Source organism: Peromyscus maniculatus, chromosome 1 (genome assembly GCF_049852395.1).
Source record: "Peromyscus maniculatus bairdii isolate BWxNUB_F1_BW_parent chromosome 1, HU_Pman_BW_mat_3.1, whole genome shotgun sequence".
Lineage (NCBI taxonomy): Eukaryota > Metazoa > Chordata > Mammalia > Rodentia > Cricetidae > Peromyscus > Peromyscus maniculatus.
Genome location: NC_134852.1, coordinates 172,453,567 through 172,468,840, shown reverse-complemented (window position 1 = coordinate 172,468,840; position 15,274 = coordinate 172,453,567). Strand labels below are relative to the sequence as shown.

The following is a 15,274-nucleotide window of genomic DNA, read 5'->3' as shown; positions in this document are numbered from 1 at the left end:
CATTACTTGGGCCCTTTTCACTTCTTTTAGTACCCTTGGTTTACATGATCTAACTCAGAAGACAACATGGCTCTCCCCAGAGTTTAGCGGTCTCTCACTTTATTCTTTCAATTATATGACAGCTATTTTTAAGTGGCTGTGTGTGTGTGTGTGTGTGTGTGTGTGTGTGTGTGTGTGTGTGTGTGTGTGTGTGACATTTATTTCTTAATTTTGAAACCTTGAGATTCAGAGTCTTTCAGGGCAACCCCAACTGGATCATTTTCTGACTCTCCCTGGCTCAAGTTTTTGAAGTCTTGTGTCTCTAAATATTTATCAGCTAACAATCACATTTGTTCTCCAACAATCTCCAACAATAACAAACTTTCCTGGAGAAATAAATAAGCATAGTTCCTATCTCAAAATAAATAACTCAAGTCCATTTGGGGGGTTTTGGCAACAGCTTCCATTCGATGCTCAGGCTTTAGTCCAACCTCGACACTGTGTTATCAAACATATGGTCATGTTATCCTGTTTTAGTGTGCTGTTTTTTCTTAAGGAAGAAAAAAGGAAGAAAGGACTGAAGGAGGGAGGGGAAAAGCTGTTCCCATATGTCTCTCTCCTTCCAGTAAGTTCTTGTGTTTGTCTGCCTTACCATAAGCGCTCACTGCACAGGGTTAATAGAACTGCTGCTCACCCTGGTTCACTGCACTCTGCTCTGCCACAGGAACCTTTCATACAGAGTAAAATCCTTTTCCCTTGGACATATGTCAAGATAAAAACTTACGAGAAGTTGTCTGCTATGGTTTAGAATTCATCACTGAATCAGGCCACTAACTTAGCAAGCATTATAACTGTATGGTAGCAAACAGCTCTAACAGAAACTGCAATCGACCTACGCTTTAACCAGGCCCCCAGGGAAAGCTCCACTTGCAAGTGTCTTACCTTGGTATATTGGATCTTCAAGTTGGCCAGTGGGGCAGGGATTTGAGGTTGTGCAGGGGAAGACATTGCTGGTTTGGCTCCTGGAACACAGGTGACAGGCTCAGCAGTTTGGTTCTGATAGAGCACTTGATCCTTTTTATCTGCATGCACGAAGGGTCATTTGCATATTGGGATATGATTGGATGGGCAGTCTCAGGGCAGGGCAGAAAGGACACTACTCTCTTCTAACACCTAAGATTGGGAGCCTTTGCCTTTAAATGTAAATCCTTAAGGAACCTGCACCTCAGCCCTGAACTTCCATCTGGAGACTGCTCACTATTTACAGATGAATTAGTTTACAAAGCCAAACCTGTGCTGAGGGTGTGTGTGCAGCTGCTCCTGACACTGGAAGCCAGTTATTATTTTTTTTTCTTGCCTGTTCCTGCTTTGCTATGCTACGATGTAACTTTTCCTTCTGTAACAGACTGGGAATCAAAGATTTTGAAAGGAGGAAGAGTCAAAAAACAAAAGAAAACAACAACAAAAATATCCCTCTGTTTTCACTAGGATCTGGGAAGTAGAGGACTATGAGTCTACAGGACATGGCTACTAGCAAAAACCATTCTTGTCCCAGAAGATCAGGGTGCTGTTAGGGAAAAACACCCTCTCTCTAGACTCTATCTTCCCCATCTTAAAAAATTCAGAAACCTCATGCAATATCAGAATCCTCAAATTGTCTATGTCTTTTCAGTGGGAACGGACAACTGTGAAGGACTTTTCAATCAGAGTTCACCGTCACTCACAGACCCTCAAAGAGCACTGTGTCCAAGTCATCTGTGAAAATTCATTTAAAGCGAAAGTAATGTCTGATTTGGAAAATGTCTGTGCTTGTAAATCATTGCTCTAAGCAGTGCAGAAGGAAAGAATGTAAATATCACTCCCTAAGAGTTTAAATTCTGAATGTTTTAAGCTGGGACTTTGTAAGGGGCAAGTTTTATCGCCAATGTTTTCATTTCGATTACAATGCTTCTCTGTGCTGACGCTTCAGCACAAGATATGGGAGGAACAAGATAACATTCTTTGGATGCTCTGGTTATTAAGAATTATCGATAACTTCTTTGTAGTACAGTTGCCATCTCCCCTGCATGGGGACTTAGCTAGGGCAGGAACAGGAGTTTGGGAACCTGTTTCTCTTTCCACCCTGTCCCAAGCTTCTCATTTTGTAAACACACAGAGGAATACAGCTTATGATCATAGACCTCACAGTATAAGGCAGAAATCTTACTCCAGGCAAAGCATCTCTAGTCTGTTCTTCCTCCATTCCAGCTCTATCTTGATAGCCATCAGATGATCCCCACATAGGCTCAAAATCAGCTTGGGGTCTCCTCAGGAGTAGTTACATACACAGAAACCAAGTTTAACCTTTTATTCATCTGAACAGGGAATGCCAAACTTTTTCTCATGGATCAGATAGGAAATACTTTCATCTTCATGGGCCATACCAATTCTGTTTCAATATGTTCTATGCTGATTAAAATGAACAGCAGACAACAGACAAATAAATGCACATTAAAAGTGGAATTGTATAGGTAACAATAGGAAGCAAGCCAGATCCCTGACACTCACCATTTCCCTAGATTCAGCAGTCCTTGAATGCCCTGCTTTTGTTTGAATCTGGATTGGAACTTCTGCTTTCTTTAAATATTCTCTCTCTCTCTCTCTCTCTCTCTCTCTCTCTCTCTCTCTCTCTCTCTCTCTCTCTCTCTCTCCCTCCCTCTCTCTCTCTCTCTATCATTTTTTGAAAAAAATTTGAACTGTTTTCTCTTTCATTAATGCTTTTTGAGTTAAATGTACAATTGCTCAACAGCTGTTACATAACACACAGAGTGGTGCTCAGGCCAGTGCCCAAACAGCTGTGTTTTGCAGTCACAGTTGTTTGTGGATTCAAAACTGGTTCATTTGGTGTCTAGAAGGGAAAAACCCAGGCTGCACGACATACTTGACATACCATCCACCTTACTCTGTGAATGGGCAACATCATCCATTGTCTTTTCTTGGATGATTATGTAATAATATGCTCTTCAAGTCAAGCGTTATTCGTGTTGCTAAAGGAAACTTTGGAGACAGTTACCATGCCTGCCCATTTAGTTTCCCAAGTATTTACTAAGCAGCGTATATGCAGCAGGAATTTTTCCATCTTCACAAAAAATCAGCAGAGCTGATCTTTTTTCCCCCAAACCACAAGTCTGATAGATGTATTTTGGAGGCTTAGTTTTTAGAAAAGCTTATTCTTCAGAATGGAATCACAAATAAAAGACCTTTTCTTGGGTCTGGAGAGATGGCTCAGAGGTTAAGAGCATTGACTGCTCTTCCAGAGGTCCTGAGTTCAATTCCCAGCAACCACGTAGTGACTCACAACCATCTGTAATGAGATCTGGTGCCCTCTTCTGGCCTGTAGACATACATGCAGGTGGAACATTATATACATAATAAATAAATAAATAAATAAATAAATAAATAAATAAATAAATAAATAATCTTAAAAAAAAAAAAGACCTTTTCTTCCCCTTTTTCCCTTACAGGGGAAAAACTAGCTTTGTTATGATGATGGGCACCAGGTTAGGCCTATTTCTAGACTGGAGTCACATTTGGGTATTTTCAGCATATGCCAGAGCTAATGGTTTAACATGAGCTCCTCAGCAGGGAATATTTCATCATTTCCCTCCCTGTGACAAGCTAAATTGCTCTATCATATCCACCTATACACAGACAGGGGAAAGAAAACAAAAAGAAATTAAGGTAATAGTTATGTGATTGCTTCCAACTCTTCACAAGGCTGTTTTTTTTTGTTTGTTTGTTTGTTTTGTTTTTGGATTTATCTTTAAACTAAAAAAAAAAATATGTGTGAGTGTACATGAGTACAGATACCTGTAGGAGATGTAACAGATCTCTTAGTGCTGGAGGGTCAGGTGGCTGTGAGTCACCTAACATGGGAGCTGGGAATAGAGATCACGTTGTTTGCAAGAGCAGTGTGTGTTGTTAGCCAATGAGCCATCTCTCCAGCCTATGAAGCCTGTTCTTACCCCAAGAAATGTACAAACTACAACAATCGTCCATCACTGAACCCAGTCTCATCTCCTCAGACTGCACATCTGTCCATGGCTCCATTCAAGATGAAGTTCCTGACAAGATAAAAACCTCTTCCTTACAGGAGTACCTGAACCTCCTACTAACATGATTAATTCAAATTAAAATGAGATTAGGTAACAAAAAGGAACTGCATGGTGATATGAGTATCTGCAATGGGATGAAAGTTTGCTCCCCTTCAAAATGCACATGCTGGAGTCCTAACCCACAATGACAAGGTGTGAGAAAGTGGCAACTTTGGGATGAAGTGTGCCATGAAGGGGAAGCCCATTTGTGGTTCTAGGGATTGATCCCAGAGACTCATGCACGCTGAGCAAGTACTCTATCAGTGAGATATAGCCCCTGCCTTTCCTGACAATTTCTTCGATGTGAAGATCTAACATAAAGTCAGGAGTCTGCTACCCAGAAATCAGTGCTCACATTGCCTGACAGTGCCGAACTCTGACGGAGGACTTCTGGCCTCCAGACCTTGGAGAAATAATTTTTTTCTTGTTTATAAAGTAACCAAGTTCCAGAATTTTGCTGCAGTAGCCTGAAGAGACTAGAATGACTTTTTGTCTTTTTCACATAGTCTGATTTCAAGATCCAGGATAGTCTATGGGAGCTCAGTGTTGCTCAGAGGGTCCATGGGTCTCATGCCCGACCCCTTGAGCCTCTGCTGCCTTCAGCATCGTTAAGTTAGCCCCATGGTAGATTTGCCTTTACATTTTGATGACTATAATTTTGCCTGATACAATATCATTCTTGCTCATATTGAGGGTTTAGGTTTAAAAAATTGTAAAAAAGTAGCCCTTGCTTGTGTGTGATTGATAAGCTGATGCTAAAATGCCTGTATTAAATTAAATGTATGCATTTGTGGGCTAATTTCTGTTCACTTACTATTCTCTGTGTAGCCATAGTTCATCACTTCTGATTTCTCTGGCTCTTCACATATTCTATTATTGCTTTTCTGTTTGTTTCATGCAACTAAAATATGGCATGTATCCCTGGCATCTGATGCAACCAGGGCACTTACTGGATAGTAAGTTCTCTAAAATTAACTGTGGATTAAAGACTTTATAAGATAATTGCATGAGCTTAAATAGGATTTTGCTGAGCCTTATGGACCATGCCAGCCAAGATCCAGGAGATGGCCTTGGCCCATAAGATTTAGCTTGCCAACACAGCACTCGGTGTTTTGTCTACACTTTCTACTTTGTTTCCTAACAGTAGAGAGAGAAAATAAAAACACTGGACACATTTGTGAGGTCATCTGCTGTGGACTACTTTAAGATATTTTGTAACTGCCCCATTCCATATTTCCTATATTTATGTTATGCATAGATTACACTTCAACATGTTCATCATTTTACCAGAAGTAATTCTCCTTACCCACTTTTGCACTCATAACTTAAATCATGCTAGTTCAGTCATTTGAGTGAAGTATTGGGTGCAAGTGGTGTCAGGCTTGGTGCTGACCCCAGGAAACAGAGCATTGAGTCAGAACTGAGATTTCAAGACATGGTGGAAATGGTGGTCTTTCTCCTCCTTTATGATTTGAGAAATTCTTTAATATCTAAATGCATCATTTATAGAATGTTTAAAAACCATGAGATCACAGTTGAATAAGTAGCTATAAAATGAGAAAAGAAAATAACCACCACGTGGACACAGAGCCCTGTCAGAGCTTCACAGATTACTGTCCTCACTTGGAATTGCCAACTCTTTTCTGCTTCCTCAAACTACCTCTACTCTAACCTCAAATGAATCCAATTAATAATCCCTGATTATCTGAACTTGTCATGAATGAAATACACATCTGTATATTTTCACCAGGGAAGTGTGGGGTACAGGTTAACACAGTTGGTTAGTTTTATCATAGGAAAGTTTTTTTTTTTTGACATGGAGAAACCTATCCTCAAATTCAAAGATGTATGATGAGTTACCCTGCAACAGACAGAAGCATAGCCACACAGTTCATGTTTATATCAAGTGATGTTTCCCAGCTCAAGTACAGAGTACTCACAAATGCAGAGCACTGACCCTTGTCTTGTAGCATTTGCCACAGGACAACAATCACTGGAAAACTGAACAAAATGTCAGCATACTCAGATCATGGGTCCACATACTCTCATTTTAAAATTTTACTTTATGAAAACAATCGAATACATATTGATTAGGAACACATATCACAATTCATTTTATGTATGTATGTATGTATTTAGCATGTGTGTGTGTGTGTGTGTGTGTGTGTGTGTGTGTGTGTATGTGTGTGTGTGTGTGTGTATTCTCATGTTCTCCTGGTTGAGCAGAGAGTCCCAGGCTCAAGTGCCTTGTGCTTTACACTCCTTAATAGAGTAGCTGGCAAAAAATAATATGTGCAGGCTAAGTGACATTTCATGAGATTTAGTATCATTTTTAAATTTAAAAAATTCTAAGTTGTCCCATAAAGTGTACTTTTGGAAAAAAATAGGAAAATACTTTCACTTCAAAGGACATGGTAATTTTTTTGTGGAATTTGTTAATAAATTAGAAGAGGATATATTCACAGAAAAGCCTGTATTTTCTATTACAAAAGACAGAAACCCTTCCAAAGAGAGACAAGCAGAAGGATATGAGTGCTCAGGTTCAAATCCATGTCCAGAAAGATAGGTATGTGATGGTCGTCAACTTGAATGGACCTGAAATCAACTAAAACGAAGAGACATGCTTCTGGGTGAGTCTACTAAAATTTTTCCTGGAAAAATTAACTTAGAGGAAAGACCCTTCCCTGGAGTGGAAAGCACCTTTTGTAGTGGGCCAGCTGCAGTGAGGCCTGAGCAGAAAGACTCTCCTGCTGCTTGTCCCTGCCCACTTCTTACTGGTGATGGTGAATATATCTCCCCTGGAAAGTGATAGTTATAGGTAGGGTAAAAGAAAGTTTTCAAATATGAGTTAGCATCATGAGGTGACATTCCTAGGTATTCACAGAAGGACCTTGTCACAGTTACTCTTCGTTTGAAATGACCAATATGTAGGCAACTTACAGAATAAAGTGTTCATTGTGCTGCAGATGTTGCTGGAGCAGTACCTAAAAGTTCACGCGATGAGACAACTGTGAGGGGGTGGCAGGGGGTAGGGGTGAGAGGTTGGGGGAGGCAGTGAAATAATGAAAAATGGCATGGGCTTTTGAAACCTCATAGCCCACTCCAAGTTACACACCTCCCCCCAAATGCCTTACTTCTTAATCCTTCCCACCAACTAGAGACCAGGTTTAGATATAAGAGCCTAGGGGCCCATCTCACTTAAACTACCCTAGCCTCAAATGCAATTACTAAGGTTTTGGCACGAGAGAGACAAATTTAACTATAGCAAACAAAGGCAAAGTGACCAGTGAAAGAAAACATTGTGCTGCTGGCTTGAAGCTGATTGAAGAGTCCTGAGCAAAGGAGTGGAAGGAATGCAAGCAAAAAACGTACACTGTAAAAGAGGTAATGACATGGTCTCTCCCCTAGAACCTCTGGAGGGAACAGATGCTGCTCACCACTTTATTATCTTCCGCTGAATTTGAGTTCAGATCTCAGGATTCCAAAATTTTAAACTCTATTGTCATACCACTTATACAGCTCCCATATAACCCAAACTGTAAGAGAATACATCTGTTTTTTTATTTTGGTCAAACTTACAATAGCCATGGGAAAATAACACACTACTAAAATGAAGCTCAAGTTCAGAGATGCCCAAGTCACCTACTGTCCTTGATGATGATATAAATTATTCTTAATGTCATTGAGGTCATAAATTGAACACTCAAAAACAAAACTCACTTGTTAAATACTCTATAGGACAGACTGACAGATTAAAAACAGTTGTTCATGGAGAATTCCAGGGTTGTAGAGCCAGAGCCAAATATCCAGGAACATCTGTTGACATCCTCCTTGTCTGACTTGAGACCTTGGAGATTTTCAGGTAACATTTCAGAATGTATTAACTCTTTCACCAGCCCAAATCTCAGAATGTCATCAGATAGCTCTGAGACCTATTGCAGAGTTTTCCCACTTTGCTGTAACAGCTTGTATGATACACCCATCAATGTACTTTAAAATGCCTTGATTTGTGACTTTCTTATTTTATATTGTTGTGTAGCAGATTCCGTCATGAATGAAACATTCCATCCTTCAGGGAAGCTCCTTAAGACAGAACATAAAACCACTTAAAACAGGAAGTCCCTGAAACTGATCAGATTCTTCAAACTCCTCCCTCCCAAGAGTAAATAATATAGGGTGCAGAGAGTCATTTTCTGACAAGCTAAGTTGCAAAGAAGACTCTGATACAATACCAACTGCCTAGAAGAAGCAAAAATCAGCTGAGCTGCCTGCTGTGGGATGTTCTGTATGTCAAATGTGTTGCTCTGATTGGTTAGTAAATAAAACACTGATTGGCCAGGAGTCAGACAGGAGGAAGTATAGGCGGGACAAGGAAGAAAAGAATTCTGGGAAATGGAAGGCTGAGTCAGAGACACTGCCAGCTGCCACCATGACAAGCTGCATGTGAAGATGCCAGTAAGCCACGAGCCATGTGGCAAGGTATAGATTTATAAAAATAGGTTAAGATATAAGTACAGTTAGCAAGAAGCCTGCCACAGCCATACAGTTTGTAAGCAATATAAGTCTCTGTGATTACTTGGTTGGGTCTGAGCAGCTGTGGGACTGGCAGGTGACAAAGATTTGTCCTGACTGTGGGCCAGGCAGGAAAACTCTAGCTACAGCTGCCTGAAAGAGACTTAGACCAACTAAGTCACTTGGAAAGGGCACTTTCCAATGTTTTGAACTGCCTGCAAGCTATGCAGTGTATTCCAGGTTCCCAGCTCTTAAGAGCTGTCATCCATGTTACGGTATGCTTTGCTGATAAACTGTCTGTGTTCCTGTAAGTAACCCCTCACCCTGATTCCTATAAGTGATCTCAATTAAAACTCATTGGTTCACCAAGTTGGAATTTGGTGGTATCTTCATGGTCTATCATGGGCTCCCTAGGATATATACCTATAAGTTTATGAAAACATTTCCAAAATGGGGCTTGTTATTTGGGGGTAAACTGAATCCATGCTCCTGGGCTATGGTCACTCATGTTTCACCCAAGAATAACCTGTTTCTTATTTCCTTTGAAGTTATAGAAGTTTGGGGATGACAGTTCTGATGACTTAAGACAATTTATCTTGACCTTAAGAGTCACCTGGACCCAGTTACAAGAATGAGCCAATTGTGCACAGCTAAACACATTGTCTTCTCAGGGGGCATTGTGTTGGTAAGTTGGTCCAGTCTTTGTATGGTAGAGAGACAATTAGTTCATTCTGAGTTTGTTGGATATCATTTCATTTTTTGCAGAGTGTTCATTTTTAGCTGAATAATCCAGTAATCAAAGTAATTATCAAAGCAAAGCTTGCTCTCAAAGGATTAAATCAGCCTAATGGGTTAAGAATAGCATTTTGAAAAATAAACTATAGGAGAATATAATACATAGTCATGTACTACATGTACTGTAGGTCAATATACTTTCATGATTTTTTTCAAATATACTTTTATGGTCAAATGATGTGTGGTGTGTATCATTATATATATATATATATATATATATATATATATATATATATATATATATCCTATACATTACCTCAATAAGTATTTGTTGGAATAAAGTTACTAGAAGTCATAACCTATGGAAATTAGATGTCAGGTTGATTAACATCTCAGAGCAGGATTTTAAAAAGGAATCACATTACCCATTTAGCAAACTTCTAGACAGGGATGTCAGCTATCCATGATCAACATGGCATTCAGGGCCAGGTGATGGTGGTGCACAACTTTTATCCCAACACTCAGGAGGAAGAGGCAGGAGGATCTCTGTAAGTTTGAGGCCAGCCTGGTCTATAAAGTGAGTTCCAGGACAGGCTCCAAAGCTACACTGAGAAACCCTGTCTCAAAAACAACAACAAAACAAAAACAACAGCAAAAAACCATGGTGTTCTGGAAAATTTACAAGTTTTTCATCTGTGGAAACAGGTTTATAAAGATCTGTTATATCTACAAATCTCACAGTGAAACATTTGATGGAAAGAGTTCTCATCAATGTTGTGTTCTTGGAGGAGAAGTCCCAGCTTCAGAATCATAAGCTTCTTTTGAGTCTTTTCTCCACTCAGATCATACTGATGCCGCAAGTCATCAACATTCACAGATTTATTTCCCAGGTTCCTCTGTAATCTCATGTCTGAATCTATTGTTAACCAACCCAAACTGTTTTTTTCCTTTGAAAGGAATAAATAATTATCCTTGATTTAGCTATTGCCTGTTGATTAGAAAATAGATGTGTGGACAACTTTTGATTAATATTTCCTAGGGATTACAAACTAATCAAACAATAATGCCAGAAAGATTATAGATTATTGTAAGAATTACCCTTAAAATAAAGGTTAGTTGAGTTTATGTACTGACCAGGGAGCACAAAAGTACATCTGATCAATGTTCACACACACACACTACTGGAAGTTTACCTGGCTATTGACACTGGTAAAACAGGAGGGATGACAAAGCACAGTGCTTCTCGTAGAGGTCAATGGCTACAATAAGTGACTAGAATACAGATGATATTTAATTGGGTTTGATATCATCTAACATCTGTAAATATGATTTCTTTTTCAGAAAGTTCATTATAATATAAAGTTGCTACTGATGTTCACACAATTTTTTATTCTGTAATTTGATTGAATTTATTTTTTATACTGTGTGCGTGTGTGTGTATATGTGTGTGTGTGACTGTAAAGTCTTTGTGTTTTAAAATTTAAAAAACCATGTTACTCACAAATGGTAATAATTTGACTTCTGCTTTTCTATTTGAAATCCTTCATTTAGCACTCTTAATGGTATTCTGGATAGGATTTTTTTCTCAGAACCCTTGATGAAAGGACAAAGGAAACTTGAGTTCTGTGTCTTTGTCCAGTTGACTTGTCAAGGCCAGTCTAGGGCTGGAAACAGTGCCTCAGAGGAATCATTGTGAGGGAACTAACCCTTCTAGCTGGGCTGTGATTATCAGTCTGTAGGCAGAGGTTTCTGAGGCATTCTGTGTTCTCTTTGTCAACATTGTATGACTTAGTGCTCTGCTGACCTTGGGAATGTTTCCCCCTGCAAATAGTGTATCTCAATAAATGTGCTTGGCATAAGTCATGAACTTATGCAAGGCCTCTCGGTCCCCACTATTACTTTTGTTTTCTTTACCTTCATTTCTCATTGCAGGTTCTCCCACTCAATACCTTGTCGTTTTGGACCCTTATTCCTGTGAGTTTGGGTCATGCTATATGAGTTCAGGTTGGTAGCTCACTCATGTTCTGGAAGGATACTAAGTACTCTTAAATACTGAGTCATCTCTCCAGCCCCATGAGTGCTTTATAAAATAAGGAAAAACCAGTATGTAAAGTTGCATCAAATGGCTGAAGTTTAACTTCAGTGTGTTTTATGGTTTGGGTATGAACTGTCTCACAGAAGCACACGTAGTGAATATTTAGTCTTTTGGTACTGACACTGTTTTGTGGGGAGAGGGTCTTTGAAAATTTCAGCATGTGGATTCTGGCTGCAGGAAGGTGTGTACTGGTCCCTGGTCCCCTCTTCTCTCTATATCAGAAGGTGAGGGACTTCCTCTGCCACATTCCTGCTGCTATGTTGATATTCTCTCCCAGTGTCCATAATCAATGGATCCAAATGCTTTGCTCTGAAATCTTAGAATCCATGTGCCAAAATAAATACTTACTTACCTTGACCTGTTCCTGTCAGATATGGATCACAGAGATGAGAAAAACTATTACAATGCTGATTCTGACATCTTGAAATTATGCATGATCAAGGTGTTGTGATTTATAACTAACTAATTAATTAATTAAATATTTTCTCTAGGTTGAATGATGACCCCAAGGTATTACTGTAAACTGAATGTTAAATGGTAAGAGAAAGTTTCAGATTTGATTCTGAATCTTGAGATGACATTCTTGAGTTTTCATTATATAATTGAACTGCAAAAATTTTGATAAGAGAGAGGCAGAGATTTGACCACAGCAGATATAGGCAAAGTTACTAATGAAAGGACATGCTGTGCTGCTGACCTTGAGGCTGGTAGATAGTGCCAGGAGCCAATGAGCACAATGAACAAAGCTCTATAAACTAGAAAAGGCAAGGCCATGGATGCTACCCTAGGAGTCCTGCAGGGAACAGACACTGCTCACTGCTTTAATATCATCCATTGAATCTGATTTAAGATGTCTAAGGCCCCAAATTATAAATCTATGGTCATGGTAATTCACCACTGGTATCATCAAAACTATAAAACAATACATTTGTGTTGGTTTTTGACAAGCTTTCAATAGGCAGAGGAAAGTAACTCCCTGCTAATTGGAAGCTTGAGTTCAGAGATGCCAAAATCACTTTCTTTTCTTGATGATGATGTAAAACATTCCTCATATTATTTCCTTCATGATCCAAACTACTAAAATCCAAAACAAAACAAAACAAAAGTCACACCTATGTTAAAGTTTCCACAGCGTTGATTACATATTAAAACTTCATGAATATGGAGAGTTTGAGAATGGCTGAGCCACAGCCAAATTATCTTGGGCCATTTGTGGTCCCCCATAGTAGCCAGTCCTTGATGATCTCTGTGTCTAGCCTGACATCTTTGAGATTTCAATGTAACATCTTCCAGAATTGTTTTAAACTAGGATTCTGACACCAACCCACATCTCAGAATGCCATCAGGTATCTCTGAGACCTAAAGGAAACCTTGCCTACTTTGCTGTAACCACCTACATGATATACCCACCAATATATTTGAAAGATGATTTGGATTATGACTTTCTTGTGTTCTATAAAGGTTTATGAAACAATTTCCATATCAAAACCTGTTATTTGGGGCAAACATGGCAAATCCATGTTCCTAGGCCATTCACTCTCGTTTTACTCAAGAATAGGCTCGTATTTCCTTTGAAGTAAGTACTCTTTCATGTTGATAGATATTGTTCCTCAACATGATTCACTTCGAGCTGAGAAATCGACTGGATTTGAACTAGGTAGCATGAGCCCTGTAATGCTTAATCAAGCATGTTGTCTTTTTGGGTGGACATTCTTTCTGTGGCCCAGACTTTCCTCTGATTTGACAGAAGTTCATTAGTTCATTCTGAGTTGGTTGAATACCCTTTTATTTGTTCACTTACTTATGTTTGTGTTCAGATCATTCCTTTGCCATAATCTTGCCATTCTGTCCTGCCTCCTCTCCAATATCTAATTCAGTGTTTTTCTGTGAGCTTTATTGTATACTGAAGCCTTGAAATCCATACAAGTTCTGGATCATAAAGGTGCCAAAGATAAGAGGCTCTTGATCTCACCAGCTCTACAGGGTGGCAATAGCAATGGAAACTCTCCAGGAAGTATAATAGCCTCGTAGTGAAGCCCAAGACAGCAAGCCCTGTCTCTGGGTTGGAAAGAATCAGTTGACTCAGCCAGGAAAGCAAAGGCACACAAGAGGTACAACTGAGGCAGAGTAGGGGGAACCATTTTGGAATGAGACCTAAGGGAAATGTCTCTTAAGCAGGAAGCAAGTCTGCTAACACAAATCCTGTTAGCTAGCTTAGAAAAGAGTGGGAGTTGGGAGAGAAAATGGGAAACAGGTGGAAGGAATAAGGAAATGTGTGGAGAATTGTGTTTTGGTATTCTAGCTGGTTTTCTGCTTTATAATTTCAGTCATTCAATGCGAATTTGAAAATAGTGGAAATGTTTGGTATTCTCAAATTGGTTTTATAAAACCAATGGTGTTTAATAAAACACAGTAGTGTGTGTGTGCTCAACTAGAGGTACTAGTCGATAAAACTCAAGATCAAAAACTGGCAAGATACTTTAACCAGAATTTAAAGGCATCTAAGAGAACAAATTAAATAAAGTTATTTAAAAACCCCAAACAATTTAACCATAATGTGAAAAAGGTATATAAGAAAAATGAGAAATTTCTAATTTTCAAAAGAAAATGTGAGTTTTAGAAAACATTAAAAAGAGATGTGATGTGACAACAATTAGGAAATTAATAAAGAAATTATAGATATTTTGACAAAATTAAGGTGAATTCTGAAGAATCTGACATTTTAGCCCCTTCCTCTCCACTTACCCTCCTTTTTCCCTCATTTATAATCCTCTCCTTCTACTGTCTTTTCTAGTAATGTCCCAGAAGAAAAAATTCTTTACCAAATGAATAGCATGGTTGATTTGAGATGGCACCTAGAGGGAGGATGAACGGCCCACATTATCTAGACTCCTTGAAAAAAAAAATTACAATTAAACACTTTTGTATTTACTAAAGAATTTCAAATCATTCTGTTGATCTGAAAAACAAGATTTTATGACATTTATTTTCAATTCCCATTGGTTCAAGAACCACAGATGGGCTCATGAGGCCCTATCTCCCTTGTAAACTACTGGCTACTAGTAATTTTTAAGGAAAGATAGTCATTATTTTCCATTGTGTTGGCACTAGTAAATACACGAAACTCTGGTGGATTATCCCAATCCCAAGGACACATAGACATCCCTGATTAAAATCAATAGATTATCAAACAAACAAAACAATAAAAAAACCCACAAACCCTCAAATACATGAATGTGAGAAAAGAATTTGTATGGAGGAATGGAGTTGACGTGAGTGGAAAGGAGATAAAGGAGGATGGAGGTGAGAATACCTAGGATGAATTCTATATTTATTGAAATTGCTACAGTAGAGATTTAATGAAAGTTAGGAGAGAATTTCTATTTGTCAAGACCTCTCCTTCTCTGCCTACCAGCTCTTAAGACAGGAGTGATGCTCTACATGTCTGCACAAAAAGCTTCACATCCTGAGTCTTTACCATCTTTAAGGAAGTTCTGTCTCAGAATGCAATGGTTTACCACTTCTGCAAGTACACTCTGATTTATTGTAATTGTGTTGGATGTGTTCATGATACCTGCATTTATGTCATCAGTTTTAAAGTGTCATTTTGTGACTGAAGTGTTATGGGCAAAACTTTAATCTGCTTCTAGAATTTTTCAAAAGAACTGACTTGCAAACCTGCAGTAGGTTCATTTTTACTTTTATGTTCTTAACTTACTTTTCACTAAGATTATTATTAATACTATTATTATATCAATATTATTATTATGCTGGATTCAACATGTATATATGAATGTGGATATAAACATTGTAGAGTTAT

General features: G+C 38.7%; 1 protein-coding gene across 3 annotated transcripts in view; it reads right to left on the bottom strand.

Moving 5' to 3' along the window:
• The window catches only part of LOC102922906 (aldehyde dehydrogenase 1A1), a 126,729-nt gene that overhangs the window by 45,084 nt on the left and 66,371 nt on the right, over positions 1 to 15,274 (bottom strand). The window contains exon 2 of one of the 3 annotated variants that reach the window (XM_006985412.4): positions 922 to 1,061. The exons of 1 other annotated variant lie outside the window; for it this stretch is intronic. In XM_006985412.4, the coding sequence (XP_006985474.2) occupies positions 922 to 987 (66 nt within the window). In that variant the 5' untranslated portion in view covers positions 988 to 1,061. Of the gene's footprint in view, positions 1 to 921; positions 1,078 to 15,274 lie in introns of those variants that run through there. One more of the 3 variants, XM_076561063.1, reaches the window with a different exon arrangement.